At 42.1% G+C, this 19,887-nt stretch overlaps 1 protein-coding gene across 1 annotated transcript in view; it reads left to right on the top strand.

Moving 5' to 3' along the window:
* The first annotated feature begins 359 nt into the window (after positions 1–359).
* Positions 360–19,887, top strand: part of LOC147697913 (F-box only protein 36-like) — a 260,391-nt gene continuing 240,863 nt past the window's right edge. Inside the window, exon 1 of the mRNA XM_086933368.1 lies at positions 360–511. Coding sequence (XP_086789494.1) covers positions 416–511 — 96 coding nt within the window. The 5' untranslated portion in view covers positions 360–415. The remainder of the gene's footprint in view (positions 512–19,887) is intronic.

Below are 19,887 nucleotides of genomic sequence, written 5' to 3'. Positions count from 1 at the left end.
GCGTCTAAATTGTGCAATAAATCTCCACTGCTTTGGCATGTGTCACATAACTATGAAGATGGATAGGAAACAATGGTTAATGCGCATGATTCATTTTCTATTCACCTTTCTTGAATAGCGTTATCCGCCTGCTTGTTTGCTGATTGTTGATTGGAAACTGTGGCGAGGCCCCTTTCAACATGAGTTTACGTTTGTTCCCGTAATAATGAAAGAACACTCCCCATTCAATAGGCAGAGCCAACCGCTGATGTTTACCCAGACCTGTTCCGTTGGGCAAGATCCAGCAGGGAGGCGCGAGCCCCGGTGCGGCAGGAGGCCGGACACTATATACGTCGAGAGACCTGCACGCGGCTGCACACAGGTGGAGACTCGCGATCAGTTTCAAGGGAGCGATAAGGGACAAAGCGGACCTATCATGACGTCTCTGCTGCAAGAGCAACTGTATGAAATTCAGCACCAGGCACCGTCTCCGAGCAAAGATTTATTCCACCTTATCATCACCAGGACTCAGGTAAAAGAACTGCTGCTACTGTCTTGATGTCGGACTAAGGTGGAAAGTAGACCGGGCACCAATAGAAAACGGGGATCTATTAGCGAATTAAACAGCTAGAAAGTGTCAAGAGACGATTATAGGTGTGAGAAATAGTTTTTTAAAAAAACGGCACTGCAGATCATTAAAACGGCCCAGCTCAGAACCAGCCAAATAACTTTCAGACCAGCCTATCGGGCGCTTCCCGGGTGCCCTATAGGCCAGTCTGACCTAGGGCTCCCCCACACCTCACCGGACTTTTTAAACAAGAGGCATCTCCCATTTCTTCAATTATCATTTTATTATTTTTTCGCTGTTGTTTTTCGGTATCATCTAAGCTGCCTGACTTCTTTAGAGATTCCTTCTGCCTCGGAGCGGCCAAGAATATTCCCCAGGGAGTTAAAAGCTCGCTTCTGACACGGGAGCTAGGATTACTTGCTGCGCACCGAGATATGTCCGTAGTGGTGGTAACTTTCTCTCAGACACTTTTTTGCTCCACGTTACAATTGTGCATAACATTTGCCTGCTCTGCTCCGGGGTCTATGTTGTAAGTAAACTGCCGGTAAATAAGAATGAATTCCAATAGATCTCTGCCTTTCATAGTTCAGCGGTGTATACACTGTGCACAAAATAACATGTTACAGTGCCCAGAAGTGTAAAAAAAGTACAGTAGTGATAGACACACAAACTCATGAGCGCACACACACATACATACATAAGTAACTGTACTCACTTAGGTTTACTCTTATGTTTGACATACATTTCTTTTGTTTTGGACTTCTCAACAACAGTGTGGGTGTTACCTGAGAGGTTGCAGCAGTCTCATCTCTCCAGGAGTACTCATATGCCCACACATTTACACATGGGTAAATGGAGTAGGTGTACATTTAGGCATGTGTAAATTCCTTGGCACTTTAAAACATTTTTCTTCATAGGAAAATAAAATTTATCGACAGGGAAAACCCTTCCATTGCATACCACCAATTTCGTGGGTGTTTATCTCCATTCTCAAGGGAGGCGGGAACTTAAGGCCTGATTTAGATGGTGGCAGAGAGTTTACACCATCAAAACGGTGATGGATAGCCTGTCCTCCAAGGCTTACTCCCAGGGCACAAGTCCTAAAAATAGAAGTGGGGGGAGGCTGACGTCACAACAGGAAGTGACGTCATGAAAGGTGGCTTGCACCATCAGACTCATTGCCTCCCCTCGATCACCCCTTAGATGCTATTGCATCAGAGAAGCCAGCGCATGAGCAGCATTCTGAATGAGCTCTGATCTCCCCCCAGAGAGGCCAAGGAGTGAATGGGTGGCTCCATTTGCTCCAGTTATCGAGCTCCCGGTAAAATAAGTGGGGGGACACCGTCCACCCTCGTGGTAACCCGACTCGAGCCCTGCTTACTCCATCACAACGGTGACAGATAACCTGTCCGCCAAGGGTTACTCCATCACAATGGTGACGGATATCCTGCCGACTAGGATTACTTCATCACAACCGTGATGGATATCCTGCCCACCAAGGGTTACTCCGTCACAATGGTGACCGATATCCTGTCTGCCGAAATAGAAATCCCATTACATCCTATGGGATTTAAATTTCGGTGGACAAGGATATCAGTCACCAGTGTGACGGAGTAACCCATCCGCCAAACATCTAAATCGGGCCCATAGTCTTGTTCTTGTAATTTTCCAGCCATACCTAGGATGGAGAAGTATTGTACTATAGTATGTGAACAACCATGGACTTGCAAGTTTGTGGGTGTTCGCCAAATTCCAAGACATCTCGACCCTGGAGCACTAATTCCCCACCTCTGTCAGGAGATTTAATCACACATAAAATTACACCATACTGGTGTAATGTTACTAATGAAAAAGTCCGTTTTCAAATCTAAATTTATCTTATGTGAATGTAAAATGTAAATTTACACTCCTACATCGAGACATAGGCAAGCTGAAGATCATCTTACGTACTCCAATAACTGTGAATAGGGTAGTTATACTCACGTGGTTTTCAGATGACGTTTAAGCCTTTGGGTTGTAGGTAGGATGGCTCTGTGCATTAAACGGTTGCAAGTAAACATGCAGTGATCTGAAGATCACAAGTTTGAATTTTGACAAGGCAGACTCAGCCTTCCATATTGCACAGTTTGGTAAAGTTAGTAACATTAAATAAACTTTTAGTAACACCTGTTGTCTATTCAATTTACAACATAGCTTTCCAAATATGTTAGCTACAAAGCTATACGTAGGTTTAAAGGCTGTTCTGAAGACAAACTTGTGAAATATGTCAATGCTTCCGACAGGGCCTGTCAGAGTACCCATAAGAACGTTATTTCTCCGCAGCAGCAATTCGTGTGTGTGTCTCTATCACTCATACTTCTTTCAGCGCTGGTCCACCAGAGGATCATTGCCATGACATTGTTTTTTTAATGGAAAATAAGGCTGTAAAGTCGAGTAGCAGCAAAGTTAAATCTTAATAAACACACAGGGCCTTATTTATGAAGGCCTTGCGTCAGTTTTGCGCTGCCGGTGCGTCACTTTTTGTGACGCACCAGCGGTGTAAAAAATGCGCCTTGGTGCGCCATATTTAAAAAGTGACGCATCTAGGTAGATGCGTCACTTTTTAAAGCCCTGCGCCACATTATACCTGGGTCAGGTATAATGTATGCAGAGGGGGCGTTCCCCCGCAAAAAGCCTCGTAATAGTGACGCAGTGAAATCTATGAGATTTCACTGCGTCACTTTTAGGACGCTGTTGCGTCAAAATCTTGCGCCTGCCTCACAGCAGGCGTAAGACTGACGCAAGCCCTTTCACATGGGGCTTTCCCCATGTGAAAGGACGCATTGCTGGAGTTGCGTCACTTTTGTGACACACTCCAGCAATGCGTCACTTTTGCGCTTACAGATACGTCAGAAATACTGACGTATCTGTAACTCCTTGCGACATGATGCGTCATACATTAAATATGACACATCAGGAATGTCGCAAGGAGTGCGCAGTGAAAAGTAACGCATCGCTGTTTTAACGCAGCGATGCATTACTTTTCATAAATGAGGCCCACAGTGATTAATACATCTTTCTTCGACTTTTCGTAACTTATGTATGTCTCAAGCAGTTTGTTTTGCCTGAAGTCTTTGCCTCCTGGTTGTGGAAGTCACGCCACTGAACATCTTGTTAAACTTCAATCTTTTGATAATTTGCAACCCTTGGAAAAGTGTGGACTGGTCACCCGGGTCACAGGGAAAATTAAGGAAGCTTGGGGCATTGCAGGCTACTTTCAATGCTGGATGAGCTGAAGGAACCTCGACTCACCAGTCCTGAAAGCGACCCATAAGGAACTTTCACAGACCTTTCTTATACACATTTTCGGACTTTGTTATGCTGAGAAATATTGCTCCTGGGTTCAGTGCCAGACCCTGAAATACTGGGTTATTATTTTATTATGAATTTTCCTCAGAGCCTCCTGTACAGCGTATGGCTTTCTAGGTTTTATACTTGGAAAACACAGCCTGCCACGTTTTTAAGAACCAAATTCACGAAATGAAAATTAGAGGTAAACGCCACAGGAGACGACCGAGGTCTGCTCAATGTGCTCCCTTTCTTGAGTGGACTGTTATTGCTGCATTTCCGTAGGTTGTTTTTATGCATACAGTGCCACAACTCTGCCCACAACGGTTTTCGTAGTGGGTACATCGCACAGGCGTGACCGGAATCCCTTGAGTCCGCAGTATCCGCTTTCTTACTTATGTTATTTAATACGCGTCATACAATCAGTCCTTGTTTGTGTGTTGGTGTCCAAGATGCATCTTTGTTTAATTGCCTCGGGTATTTGGCATAGTGCCCACCACAGCCTTCCCAGCTGAATAAACATGGAAACTCTACACTAGTGTTAGAGTACTAGATATTCATCAGGATGTGAGGGGGCGCCGTGGATAACTTCTAGATAGGCAGGTTTAATTCAGCTACAATTTATGAAAAAACAGGCAAGAAAATGATATCAAAATAAAACAACATATTTATTTATAGTTAAATTAATATTAAATTAAATACAATATGACAATTAGAAGCAAGGCCTAAAAAGCATTGCCATACTCAACATGCACAAACACAATACGCATACAGAAACAAGTGGATGCTATAGCTGAGATAACTCCAAGTTGACAGTTGGAGACCGAAGACAGTGGACCGTCTCCAAGACACGCAGACCAAAAGTCAGTCCCCAGAGTGGTCTGTGATGGTGTTAGCGCTTTTATTTGTGCACGTTTGGGAACCATAAAGTATTATCGGGGTGAATCGAGTTCACATCTAAACCTGTCCAAAGAGAAATAGTATAATGAGCAGGTCCGAACTCCACTTGATGATCGGAATAGGTTCTTTATTACTTGATCCAAACAATAAAATCCAGATACACAAGTGATTTTCTTTTAGCCAACGTGTTTCATCTCGTGATCGAGACTTCTTCAGGGCTAAAAATAAAACATGAACTAAATTAAAAAACGATATATACAAATATACACAATTAAAAAAAGGGCATTAAATATCATATGAGGGCATTTTAAACCATTCCAAGTTAGCTTTTATACTTCATAGCGTGTTCTCGCGAACCACATAACTAATAGTTACAAAGAGATGTAAAACGATAGAGAGGGAAGGCATACTTCTGAAATGAATTACAAATTCAATAGAGTCACTTCCAAAGATGATAATACCAAGAACATTTTTTGGGGGAAACTGCCACAGTTATTATATCAAATGTTCATAATGTGTTCAAACAACGCAAAAAGAATTGACATACATTATCCATCCCAAACTTGATGATACGCACAATATAACAAAATATTGACACATACCTCAAAAAGGGTCAGCGTTAGGTCAATTGTGAAAAAGTTACTTATATTAGGATACATCAAATTACAATTCCTTGCATTCTGGAAAAATAGTGACATAACATAAAATTCAGCTGAGATCATAAATGACATAATATAAAAGAGCACATAAATTGAATTCCATGCAACATAGGACTCAAATAAGTGTAATAATTTACACTGGAGATTATCAATATCGGAGCATAATATGTAAAGAACACATTTATAGAATGGCACAGTAATTCTCACATTTCACCATAATTGTCCAAAAACCACCTTTTTAGCAAAGTTTGGTCGCATCGGACCTCCTCATGTATACACAAAAGTAATTTGATCAGAATTGAAATTTGATAAACCTAATATAATTCATAGAAGAGATATTGAACCCATTGCCTGATATATAAAAGCACAAAAACTATTTTTTAGGTTCATAAATTAAAAAAGTTGCATTCTCTATATGCATGGCACAATGTGTAATACACAATCATTTCAACATGGAGAATAATGCGTGATGGGAGATATCAAAAAAAGCAGGATATAACCTCATCCTGCGCAATCTAATATAGTAAGAAAGAAATCTCAGCAGTCTCTACAATAAATAAACATACACACAGACATAGCTCCGAATATATTCTAAAATAATAATAAAATAGGAATGTCTAAACAAAGTTAAAGGTACCTGTCATATTCAGACTGTAGCTGTTTTAACTGTGGAGAAAAAATGAACGAAAAGGGAAACACGAAAAATTAGTCTTATACTATCGTAATACCCACAAGCTGCAAAATAGCTAATAAACGTGCAACCTCAACTATCAGAACACTAAGTCATAATCCCAGTTGCGGGAAATTAATCCAATGCTGTCACAACCATCAAAGACTACAAGTAGAACACGAGAGGCACAACCAAAGTTATCTAAAACTATAGCCTAAACTCACCGTTACGAGGCATGGTGGCCAGAAACACAAAGTAGCGTCCGCGTTCAGGTAGTAACAAAATTCGTGTTACGAACTGACCCATTATATAGCAGTAGTGAATTGTCAACGTTTAAGCACCTGTGCGGGGGTGTGGCAAAAAACGCCGTATTCATTAACCCAGGAAGTATATATGTTACCATGGTTGCGACCCAAGTAAAAAGCATGTTGGCCATTTTAAGACGGGTAACGCTCAAAGCGTAAGTCTACCTATACGAGAAAGCATGTCGGCCATTTTTTGACAGGTAAAATCAACCACAATACCAGAGTATATCAAAAACTACCAGATAGTATCACAAAAACGATTAATGCACCAAAAGGGTATAGCATATCTATTTTTCTTAAAGGAAATCACTAAAGAAATTAAGACGCAATAATAAAACGTGTCGGTAATGGCAAGATAATGTCGTAATACAGCATGCGTGCTAGGAAGTGAGCCATATCTGTAATTCTCAAAGAGAGATATAAACTCTGAATAAATACATATCGCACATGGAAAAAGAAACACAAGTTATTTCTATCCATATTTTTTTCTTTCTTACCTTTTATTTATCATAATTTATAACGGCAAAGGTGGCTCTAATAAAACCATATCAGCCATTTTGTAGCACGAAAAGCAACCACAAAGGTACACATAATAGTAAACTTTTCTCTAATTCAGGGTACCAATATAATAAGACTGTGATAAAAACACAGAACAGAATATATCAATCGTTCTGGAAAAGATTCATCATTCTGGAAGAGACTATTCAGTACTGCATTAAAACGTATCTTTCAATAGGAGATTATATGCAAGCTTCAACGATGCATGATTATATACAATAGAGCTAATCATGTTCCAAACTACGCGATATGAAGATTGTGATACAAGTGTAATTTACCCGAAAATGAATAATTGTAAAAATATGAAACACCCAAATGTGACTACCAAATCAATAACCCAGTATCAAAATCCCCACAAATAATAAAGAAAAAACAAACAAAAGTTAAATAATATGTCCCTTATGTTTTGAGATGTCATTATGGTAATGGAAGGCCAACCTATACCACGATTATATAAAAGAATAGGACCATCCCACAATCTCTAAAACACATCATTTGTCAGAAATAGAGTTGTCTCACATATATTGAACACTGTCATAAATGATTCATCTACAGCATAATCCTTGTGTGACACATTGTGACATAAAATGCACACGTTTGACAATGCCATGGAACATTCATCTGTAACCAGATTACTATAATATATGTCACAAAATAAGGTTGAGATGTAAATCATAGCCTTTGAATTAGGACATAAAGTTCCATCTTTGGTCAAACCATTCAATGCACAGTCTTTGGTCAAACCATTCAATGCCCAGTATACAATGAGTTATTTTAAAGATCTTAAAATCCCTTGTTACAGAAAATAGTGAAACTCATTGTTCTGATTTAGCCCATATTGGACATTTCTTAAACGACAAATCCATTTTGATTCCAATTGACAGAAAACCAACTCTCTATTCCCACCTCTTTCATTTGCTTTTACATGTTCAATAGAATGAAACTGTACAGATATGGTTGGCCATGGGATATTTTGAATCACAATTCCTGATTGCCCTAACATGTTCCTGCACACGTATTTTGAGGCTCCGAATACTGCTGCCAACATATGTTTTCCCACAGGAACATATGAGAACATAGATGGTGAAAGTTGTGTTACAGTTGATAAAGTCATTTACCACAAATTGTTTCGAATGATTGTATGAAAAACTGGTGGTTTTGTTTTTACCAAATTTACAAATACAGCCCCGGCCACATACAAAGAACCCCTTAGGCTTCTCCGGGAGCCATGTTTTATTACAATGCCTGGTTTTGACATAACTTGGACATAGAGTATCTTTTAAGGTAGGTCCTCTTTTATAGACTACTTTAGGTTTAATAGAGACAATGTCTTTTGGAATACTATCTGAAATAAGAAGGTGCCAGTTTTTTTGATGCACATTGTACACATGGATACTGTACGAGTTGTACTTGGTAATGAATGATACTTGTCTGGATTTGGACACAATGTCCTTATTCTGTTTGTTGGTAGGTCTCAAAACCTGTGCTCTATGTAATGTAAAAGGACTTATATGATACTTCTTTGATGTGTGCTGATTCCAAAATAATTCTCTTTTGTATTTTGGGTGTTTGCTCAATAGGGAGTAAATACGGTTGTACTCCCTGGTTTCTTGAGCACCATCACAAGACTATTTAGCCACTTATATTAATAGGTGCAGTTCCTTTGCCTCTACCCTTTTGTGTTATTCTTTGTCACATCTAAACCTGTTCAATTGGTAGGTCAACACATTCAGTAAATGTAAAGCACATTTGGGCCCGCAAGAAAGACAGAGAATATTTATGTTTCAAACCATGAAGTTTTATTAAAAGAAAGTGGTTTACAGAAGGCAAAAATCAGTTTAGCATTAATTAATAATCAGAATGTGTATGCTTTTATTAATACTCAGTTCAAGTTAGATCAAAATCTTATAGGAACCAGCATGGGGGTCACCCCAAAAGGGAAAGGCAATGTAATGTCAGTGTCTCTCTTTGGGAGAGTGCTCTAAAATCTCCTGCTCTGCTCTATTCTAAATCTCAATCTAAGGGCCTGATTACGAGTTCAGCAGTACATAGGACCGCCAAACCCATGACTGCTGTCCGACTTCTGCCACACTGTGGAACCACCCACAGTATTACGACTTTGTCAGTCAGACCGCCACAAGACTGCAGGAACTGGTGGATCAAGGATCCAGCTGGGCAGGCGGTCTTTCACCAGCACAAATATGCTGGCGGTATCGCAGCTGGCACCACAGAGCATATTCTGAGTTGCCATTTCACCGCCCTTTTCAAGGCGGTGAACCCGCCATGAAAAGAGTGGCAGAATGGCAACAAAGGGAGCCCTAACAGGCCCCCCTGCCGGAGTTAGGCCTAGGGTGCATGCAGGGAGGCACATCTGCTGTCCCCTGTACTTGCACCTTCTTTCCTGCATGGTGTGGCATATATGCAGGAAAGTGCAATCAGCGCTGTGACTGTGGCGATCTGCATGATAGGCTCTTCTATGAACCTAGCAGTCCACCGCAGCATCGCCCCCGGATCAGGATTTAACTCCTAATCTGGCGGGCAGTCAAACCACAGTTTTGTCGGTCCTACAGCGGATGGCGCATTGCACCATCCGCTGTAGGACCGCCAAAGTCGTAATCAGGCCCTAAGAATTACTACTCAATTCAAATCTTCATCTCATTTTAAACACAACACTAACATCCTACACACATACACACATACACACAGCTGTGATAAGGCTGTCCAATTAGGTTCAGGCAAGATGTTCCAATTATGTGTTTGTTATGTTCTCAAAGTTTTAACAATACAAGTTTCCATCTGCGTCCTTCAGACTGCACTAGCTGTACCGGTATAAGATACAAGTACCAGGCTGTCCACAGCAGGTGTCTTTTTGAATGTGCTTTTCATTAAAACACTCCATGATTATCACAAAGAAAAGAAAAAAATCTTCACATGAGAAAGAAGGAAAAAGAACATCACGTTCAATAATTAAACCCAATCTCTCCTAGAAATAAAATTGTCACATGTCACAAAGATGACAACCAACGTTAGCCATTTTAATATTCTGGCCTATATTAGCCATTGTCAATCTGTAACATGATTAAACATAACTTCTCTTTCCAAATGTCTTTTGTATGTTTATGCATTAATGTCTTTTTAATGCAAAACATTTAATTAAACGAAACTTTCACAATGGGATAACTTAAATTGATTAGTAGGCCAGTCCTCACACGGCAAAGCAATTTTCAAGAAAAGAAGATTTTGCAGGTGTCAACTCCTGTATAGCAGAGGTACTCCCTAAAAACACCCGAGTTCAGGGCTCAACACCCACAAAAAGCCATCAAACGGAACAGGACAGGTCACCCCTCAACTCAGAGTGAATGGAGATGTGAAAAGTTTGATGTAAGAGTCATGCTGTGGCGGCCAGGGGAGGCTAAATTATGTTCATATGGAGGACTGCGTGAATCCGTAATGTGATATGTTGGTGAATTATACTGAGAGGTTTGACAATAATGTTGCAAGTGAGTGGGTTGTAAAAGACAGTTAAAGACTATTGGGGAGTGGATGGTCTGAGCAATTGTTTTTCTTAAGGGTGGGTGCTGATGTGAGTGCGTAGGTGAGCAATTTTGCAGAGTACCATGATCTCTTAGCGTGTCATGGTCTTTCAGTCTCTCTCTGACATGGGACCTGTCAGCCTCCCACTGTTGTCAATATCTCTTTTGCTCTAAGACTTTCTGGTGACACGGGGTTTCAGGCTCTCACTTACTTAATGTTGTTAAGATTTCTCCGGATTTACGGTTTAGCAGACTCTCTCTGGGGCATTATTACAGGTGTTTGAGTCTCCTTTAAGGCAGTGTATCTCACTCAACCTTTTTTTGCTGCCATTGTCTCTCAGTCTTAATCTTGTTGAAATGATTTCTGGTTTCACTGGATGTCTGGTGGTAGTGTGTCTCGGGCCCTCGCTTAGAAGAAGTCTTTTAATCTCTAACAGTTGTTTTCTGGCCTCTCATACTTTCTGGTGGTAGAATGTCTCTGGCTCTCTTTGTTGACAGGATTGTAGTGCCTCTCAGGCTCTGCTATTAAGGCCCCCAATCTCTATGGTGGCAGATAAGGTCCTTAAGGCTCTCTTTGAGACACTAGGCTTGTTGTGTTCTCTGTGAGACACAGGATCTGTTAGGCGTTCTATGTGATACAATATGCCAGGCTCCATCAGGCTGTCATTGGTGGGAGGGTTTCCCAGGCCTTCACTGCTAACAGTTACCTCCAGGCTCTGCCTGACTCTCCCCGGTGATAGGGTATACCAGGCACTTTCTGCTGCCAAGCTCTTCCAAGCTTTCTTTGATTACAGGGTGTACCAGGCTGTCTTTCTATCAGGCTTTGTCAAGCTCCCTCTAGTGAACACTGACAGGCTCTCTCTGGTGATTGAGTGCATCATGCTCTTTCAGGTTTCAGGCTCTGCCGGGTTATCTCTGGTGGCACGGTGTATCAGTCTCTTTCTGGTGATAGTGTTTATCAGGCTCTCTCTGGTGACAGGCTCCAGCCGTGGCCCATGCAGGTAAGAGCGGTGGGGCCGGGTGGAGGAGGATTTCGACTGATGATGATGATGATGATGATGGAAAATTGAATAAATAATTTTATTACCCTCATCATCGTCCGTTGAAATCCCCCCTCAACCAGGCCCCACCACTCTTACCTACACGGGCCCCGGCTGCCTGGCTCTTTATAATAATTGGGTGTATCAGGATAGCTCTGGTGATAGGGTGTATCATGCTACCTCAGGTGACAGGCTCTCTCTCTGGGGTGTGCTGGCTTTACATTGCCATCAAAAAAGTGATTCCAACTGATGTTGGAAGCATCCCCTGGCGCTACACTCTTGTGCAATTGGAATAAACCAAATCCATTAATGTAAACAAAAGTTCATGAGAGATCTTTGTGTGGAAATAGTCTTATTTATAATCATAAGTTCGTATTTCATTCCATTTTTTTAATTTGCATATTCGTTATATTCAATCAAAACACCATATTTTTCAGTCCAATGCATTTCGGGCTGAATCGCCCTTCATCTGGGACAGAAGCCAGAAGCAAGACAAAAGTATTCTATTCAAATGTCTGTAAATTATGTAACATACTTAATGATATGCATGCACTTCATGTTGTATAAAAAGTGAAAATTTGTGACAGAACCATGGTGCTTACCCCAAGTGTACATGGTGAAAAAATAAATAAATAAACAGTCGTCCTCACTCACGTGTTGTTTTTTCTGAACGGCTTATCGACTCGCTAATCAAAAACTAGAGAGAGTTCATACTCCATTTGCCCTGACTCTCTTCACCGGCGTGGGTATCCAGGCATGCCGGGTATAACACATTAATACCCTATATCCACAGCTATGGTTCCAACCCTGTGCTATGCTGTGGACTGGAGTGTGAGGTGTATCCTTAACGCTCCACTACTGTGACACGGGGGGGTTCGATATAGTGGAGATATTTCCTCCCAGTCTTTACCACCTTCACTGACTGTGAGTTTCATTCTGGATAGTGTCTCCTACGCTATCTGGGGGCGCCAACACTGTTGTCAATTGTACTACTAGCCTCCTCTATGCTTCTAGCCTTTATCTCCCCATTTCTTTTCTGGTTAACCACATACTAATCCTTACCTACCTTATATACCCCATAGGTGCACCAACCTAATAGCGCTGGCCTCATGGGAGTATGCTGCGAGGCCCTATACAATCCCCTTAGGGTAAGGACTTGACCATTGCTGCCTTTTGCTGTTGTCTCCTAGGTATTGGGTGTTGTCTTGTAAGCTTTGGCGTCACACCACAGTTATGTTTTATACGCACTCTGGAAATCCTCCAAATGTGAAACTTTATTCATGTCTTATTTAGTATGACTCAGAAGGGACTCTGCACCCAAACCCCGGTACAACTGCTCTCCCTTCCCACACACACCTACCCCCCTCACTCCTCACAGTGTGGAGCCTTTGTCACCAAAGTCACGGTACACTATCTGAGCATGAAGTCACTATGTAATATTTTACTTGACTTGTTCTTTCTTTGTTAAATTTCTTCCCTACTTCTAGGTCGCCTAAATAGAGCAGGACCCCGTGGCCCTCTTTTTCCTCCGACCCAGCGAGGTTGTATTTGCTTTCTTCAAAGAGATTGAGCATTGAGTTCATACTGTTTGTGTGTAGTACTTTATTGAGGTCCTGACGAATCGCCGCCTGGCGAGAAACATGTTGACCACACCAGGGGGTTGAGTTAGTGTTCTGTACACTTATACGGTCTCTAACTCTCCTCTCACCCCTTTTTAACTAAGGAACCAGCCAGGTTAATAAAGTGGATTGTGGACTGATTACCTTTTTTACTCTCTTCACTCACGTTTGCACTGACTACACTTCTCTTCATCCTCACTTACACCCACCATCGGCAAGGAACAAAAGAACCCCGCCAAAAGAGTACCTTTGGCTACTCCGTCAGACATTGCAGCGCCGGTCTGACGAGGGGCAGTGAGTCGATGATGACACTGGACACCCTCCAGTAATGGTGTGTTTCACACCCAATACTCTGGGTGTGTGAGGCTCTCTAAGTTCCGACTAGGGAACCCTTCCAGCCACGGTACTGACAATACCAACTCCTCTCTCCACGCTGTTACACTTCTCCTGGGGAACTTTGTACTCTGCTGCAAACTCCCACTTTGCATGTCATTAGTGATAAATATCACTGACATGCAAAGTGGGGCCCAAGATGGTCGCCATCTCCTACTAGCTGTCGCTAACTGGTGTTAGCGACAGCTAGGTAATAGGGAGATAATTTTATCTCAGCTTTCTTGGCTTTTAAAGCCAAAAAAGCGGAGATAAACCCCCTTGATAATATGCCCCTAGGTTCCTAAAGTGTTCACAGTCCCAAAACTGGCATTCTAAGAGCAAGCGACAACCACTGAAAGGCGATATCCCAAAAGGATTGAAAATGTAATGGTATCAGGGAAAGCATGAGGTGAGGATGGCTTCATTTTAATGTTTATAAGTTATAAGTATGCCAAACAGACTACATCATTCAGATCTAAATATAATAAAGCGACCATCGCCCTCATATCCACACCTGGAGAGAACCTACTACAGTGCTTCAGCAGTCATTCAATACCATTCATCAATGTCAACATTAAAATACGTTTTAAGAGTGTAGCTCAAAAACATTATGGAATAGTTCCTGACCATTTCACGCTTCCTCCGCCACATTGGTTTTGTCACTGGTCTCTCTTCTGCATACTTTTCTTACCTACAGTGGCTAATTTGAAATTATCATGCCAGCAACCTAGCTCTCTCTTCTGATGCCGAAAAAGTATGTGATCACTTTGAATGGGGGTACCTCTTTAGAACCCCGAGGGGCTGCAATGGTCCATAACTTCATGGATAGATTTAAATGGCTTTGCATCAGCCCAGCAGCCCAATTGAATTATTGGCAGCTTTCTCTGAGATACCTCCTTCCAGGTCACACGTGGCAAGTAGCAGTGGTACTAGCTCTCACCACTACTCTTTTTACTCACCCTGAACCTATTGGCATTGGTTTCTCAAAGGATTGTGGACAATTACACTTTTGTGGGCGTACATAAATGGATGTTTTATAAATTAGTGCAATATGTTGCTCACCATTTCTAACCTGAGATCTCAATCCCTGTCCTTCTAGAATTGATGTTAGATGTGTCTGCATGTTCAGGACTCAAAATAAACTTGATGAAGATTTACGTCAGTTCAATCTGAAACACTCTTTGAATGGTTAACCAATTACATGGGACTTTAAAAATGCAAATATTTGGGAGCTCTGTGAATCAGGGTCTTGTGAACATGTTTGGTGATAATTTGAATCCCTTGACTGAAAAAATCTCAAATGACCCCCACTTTTGATCTCCCTGTGACCGTAATACAGGAACTGAGATTCGTTTAGTTCTTTATGATGTCCCTAAAGGTACCAACATCCTTGTTGATACAGATTTACAGAAATGTGAAGGTGTTTATCTGGCTGGTATGAGACCAAGATTGAGAGCCTCAATTTGCACATAATATCAAGCATAAGGACACCCGATTATGCCTTATAAGAAGCAAATGTTTTTATAAGAACTAGTGGTTCATAAATACCTCACTTTAATACATTTTCAAAACTATTTCTGATAAATAGATTAACATAGCAATAAATAGCCGAAAGCACAACTATCCAATATAAGGATATTTATTTTAGATAAAAAATTAATACAGCTAAAGAAATGGTACTGTGCTCATTGCCCACAGTAAGCACACAGTGGCAAGTAACAGCAACATTTTTAGTCGTGTATATATACAGAACAATTGACCCTTTTCGGGTTGGCATTTATGGGTTCACAAATCTGTATACCCGGTGCAATTTCTTAATTGAAGCAAGGTCATAGTTTTCTTGTTATACTGTCAACATTTTGACCTTACTAGCAGGGTCGGACTGGGACAGAAAAAAGGCCATGAACCCAGTGGTGGCCAGCATAAATTGGGGTGTCGGGGCAGGGGGGGGGGGACAATGTAAAAAATAAAACACTTAGATCACCCCCGCATCCACATCTCTGCTCCGTCTCTCCTCCGTCGGACTTGGCCGGAACAGCAATCAGGTAGCTCACCCAGACTCTCCTGGCCAATCACAATGTTGCAATGCAGCATTGTGATCAGTAAGCACCCAGGCTACCCTGACCAATCACAAGCTGTAATGCAGCATTGTGATTGGTCGGAGCGCCGTGGTTCGACGCTCAGTCAGAGTCTGGGGGCCTGGGCATGTTCTCCATGCAGGCTGTAATGCACTCTGCATGGAGAGCTTGCAAAGTGCATATGACTGTTTGGTTTGCCCCAGAGGGCCTTCCAAGCATTCATGCGCACTTGGAGTGGGCAAACCACTCCTCCCCTGCCCTGCGAACAGTGCAGCCCAGCCCACCCACAAAGCAGCTGGCAATAATAAAATGATAATAACAGCAAGTTATTATCATTTTATTTTTCCTTTCGTCACACTGCTTAAAAGCAGTTGGGCGACGCTCCTTCATCTTAGCGGAGGAGCCGCCACTGCTTGCGCCAAAACAAAAGTGTCCCCCATTAGTGAACCAGCTTGCTAAAAAAGTGTCCCACATTTGCAAATTAGGGCAGGTCTGAACATGTAAAGACACGCCGCAGAAGTGTTTTGCAAGATATGAAAACTATGAGCTTGCTGCAGGCAATGTTTGTTGTAATATAAATGAATAAACAGTAAAAACTGCCCCAGCAGACCATAAAAAGAGCCAAAAACCCAGCCCATACACTGACCTGTCAGACCAGCCCATCGGGAATTGCCTGATTGCCCTATAAGCTAGTCCGACCCTGCTTATTAGTTATAAAGTTCATCATCGAGGCATACTCAATCAAGGAGCACATGTGTATGAAAAAAACTGAACACGCATAGCAGTTGTGGAAAAGAATGGGAGTGCCCTATAGTTAATGTTAATGGGTTTTTATAAAGCGTGCAGCTGCCCGAAGGGGTCCTGGCGCTAGCTCCTAGTACCAAACCTGGGCAAACTAATGGAAGAAAAGCCAAGTCTTCAAGGCCTTCCTAAAAGCCAGGAAACTAGAGGAGGAGCAAATGAAGAATGGTAAAGCATTCCAAGTTTTAGCAGCGCCCAGGATCAGTGGCGGCTGGTGAGATTTGAAAGTGGTAAGGCGTAAAGTTATTGGTGTAGCACACCGTGCGAGCGAGCGCAGCGAGCCAGCCCGAACCACCTAAGGAGGGTTCGGGGGGGTTCCCCCCCCGAGAAAATTTTGAAAAATTAGCAGCCAAATGGTGGATTTTCAAGACTTTTGGAAGCCATTGTGCTTAACAGAAACAGGCCACTGCCTCCCCTAAAACTATCATCAGTTCCAAGGCCTCATGAATAAACCATTCTAAATTGCAATAAACCACATTATATTTTAACAATGTTGCATAAATAGGTTGGATCTGTCTACTGACCCAGTGGCTACGTGAGATAAAGTGGCATTCAAGGTAGCCCATCAGAGTAAAATGCCTACTTTTTCCACATGGAATTGAATATCATATTGGTTAGTGTTCATTTTTTGAAAGTCAATAGCATGCATAAAGGCACCATGTATAAACAAAAAACACAAGCATACAGAGATAAAATATATACATGCAACACATAAAATGTTTCCCCTACCTGTGCTTGTCTGTTTCCTTTATGAATCATTTGTTCAAAGCCAAGTACACAGGAGGTGAATGAAATCTTCATATGATATAATTGTAAAACTACCACATTATGAGGGGCAGATGGAATAACAGACTGCGCCAGTTGCCAATCGCAAAATGACTACCCACCACAGGCCCCGCACAAGGCAAACAAACCCTGCACAGCACTTCACAAGAGCTAAAGTGCAATAACATTGAAATGACAATATAACATTTCATAGCAGTTAATTTGACCTCGTTAAGTACTCATAATTGCAATTGCATTTATATAGCCTACATGCACTAAAGCCTACATGCCTACTCTAGCCTACATGCATTCTACTAAATAAGAAAAATAATAATAATTAAGAGCAAGCAATGGCATAGGCAAGAGGTCTCGCCTTTGGGACCATATAAGTGCTTAGCCATGCAACAAAGGTGAGACCTATTGGCTATGCCAATGCTTGTGTGTAATATCTTTGTATATGTTTAAATACATAAACAGCAAACACATTCATGTAGCACTATAAGCATACCCAGAAGCATATACAGACAAAATGTAGAGAGATATGCAGTGAGACAATACACAAAAGGCAACATGCAAACACAGGTGGTTGTCAATGGATGCGCTGATGGCTGTTAAGAGGAATACATAGTTAAAGAGACTGTTGGGTGACTGTATGTGCATATTATGGTGGATCGGTGTTAATCACATAACTAGCTTGATGCACATGTGAACATATGGTTGAACAGCCGGGTGTTAGATGATGGATTAATGCGCAGGTAAGAGTGGATGGATATGTGCTTGGTTGAAGCCAAGGAAGTTTAGGGTCGGGATGAATAGGTATGGGTGAATGTGCAGCTTTACGCAGATCCATGTGGATAACTGAGCAGGATAAGTGTGCGTTCAAGGGTGGTTGGGCCAAAGATTAGGTGAGTGCATAGCTGGGGGCATGGGTAAGGGTAGGATGTGTGGATGTAATTGCATAGGTGAATGGAGGAATGCATAAGAGTGGGAGTGGATGCCTCCATCAACATTTAAAGTAAATGAGTCATGGTTTGCTCATGACATAATGTAGTTTTGGTTTCCTTTACATATTGGAGCAAAATATGCCCCTCGATCTTTCTGGTAGCAGCTGTGCTTCATTTATATGAACATTGAGGTCTGGCACTTATTATTCACCATTACATGGCGCTGCTCAATAATGCATGCATTTACTAAATTGCCTGGCAAATGGTTTATTAATGCAAGTAAATACAATTCACGGATTGATGCGGAATGCAGTAAGGCTCCCTGAGGGGAGATACTGGATCAACCGGATCCCTGTCCCTGGGCTCTGCAGGTCTCCACGACCGACCGTCAAATGCGGAGGCTTTCTAATTCGTTACTGCTGGCCTGCCCCACTGAGACTTTCTGAGTAGTTGACCCAAATAGGGGCCTCGGACAAGAACTACAGCCTTTACCAACAGAAAGATGTCATCCATGTAACCACCAATCACACCCTGCAGACATATGTACTGCTGTCCCCGGACTGAGCGATACAAAAGGGGATGATGGACGGAGCCTTTTAGCAAATCAAACACTCACCCCCAGTCAACTGATCTGGGTTTAATCCATCACCATTCTTTAGCTCACTCCGCCACCCCAGGTCAGACATGGCCATATGCAAATCAGTCTGACCCTGTGCCTCATGGGAACAGTCCAGCCCGAACTGCCAAGCCATGTCTTCCCTGGACCGGAAACAAGCATCCTGGGACCGGTCTCGGGTTCATAACCCTCATCAGCCAGGCTGATGCAGTGATACATACATGCCAGGCTCACTGGCATTGGAGAGGGTGCACAGCTGATATTCATAACAGCTGAGGGTCTGCAAGGCTGGGGCATGGCTAGGCTCTGGCTGCTGTTACCTTTATAGGAAGAGTTCTTTCACGCTCCACCCAAAACCTTGGTAGTGACTTGTATTTTTTCCGATAGTGGTTGTTGCTCCGGTAATTACCTAGCGGTTTACCTACAGCTCAATTGTATTGAATTTCACCTTTTCATTAGTTTAACAAACTCCCAGTGATGTAGATAAAAGCAGTTGTACACAATGAGTAATTATCCAAAGCATAAAATTACAGATATAAAATTTGAAAAACTGTTTAAACGGGTTGAAATCCTGTGCACATCGCTTTCCTTACAAGGATTAAAGACACACCGGAGAGCTTGGTGAGCAGCATGTACTTACGAAAACAAAAACCTTATTTGTAGACTACGAGACCCCATGAGCCTCAATACCGGACAGACAAAAGGCAGATACTTTAATTACAACTCGATTCCCCCATGGGTAAAGTGGGCCGAAACACTGTCCTGTACCGGGACAGCTCCAAATATTGCTTTAGCGCCGCATGCGTTGAGTGAGTGAAAGCATGCGCTCAATAGACCTGAAATGAATCGCCCCAAGGAGCTGCAAACTCAGAGTGGGCACATTAAGAATAAGTAGTTTGGAGATGCATGTTTTAACCCTATGTCCCACTACAGTTGGAAAAGGCCTATATGATGCACAGTTTCCACTACTGCCTCCAGTAAAATTCTGGCTGGTTGCTGCCATCAGCGTCGGCTTATCAATATCACCCTCTGTGCTTGTGAGCAAAACATTCATGAGTGGGAAAAAGTGCGTATTATTATTATTATTAAAGTTTTATATAGCGCTGGCTAGACCCGGAGGTATCAGAGCGCTTTACATGAGCATCAGATCATA

The sequence above is a fragment of the Lissotriton vulgaris genome, chromosome 8 (genome assembly GCF_964263255.1).
Source record: "Lissotriton vulgaris chromosome 8, aLisVul1.2, whole genome shotgun sequence".
Lineage (NCBI taxonomy): Eukaryota > Metazoa > Chordata > Amphibia > Caudata > Salamandridae > Lissotriton > Lissotriton vulgaris.
Note: the sequence above shows the minus strand (reverse complement) of the source record. Positions and strands in the feature narration are given on the sequence as shown.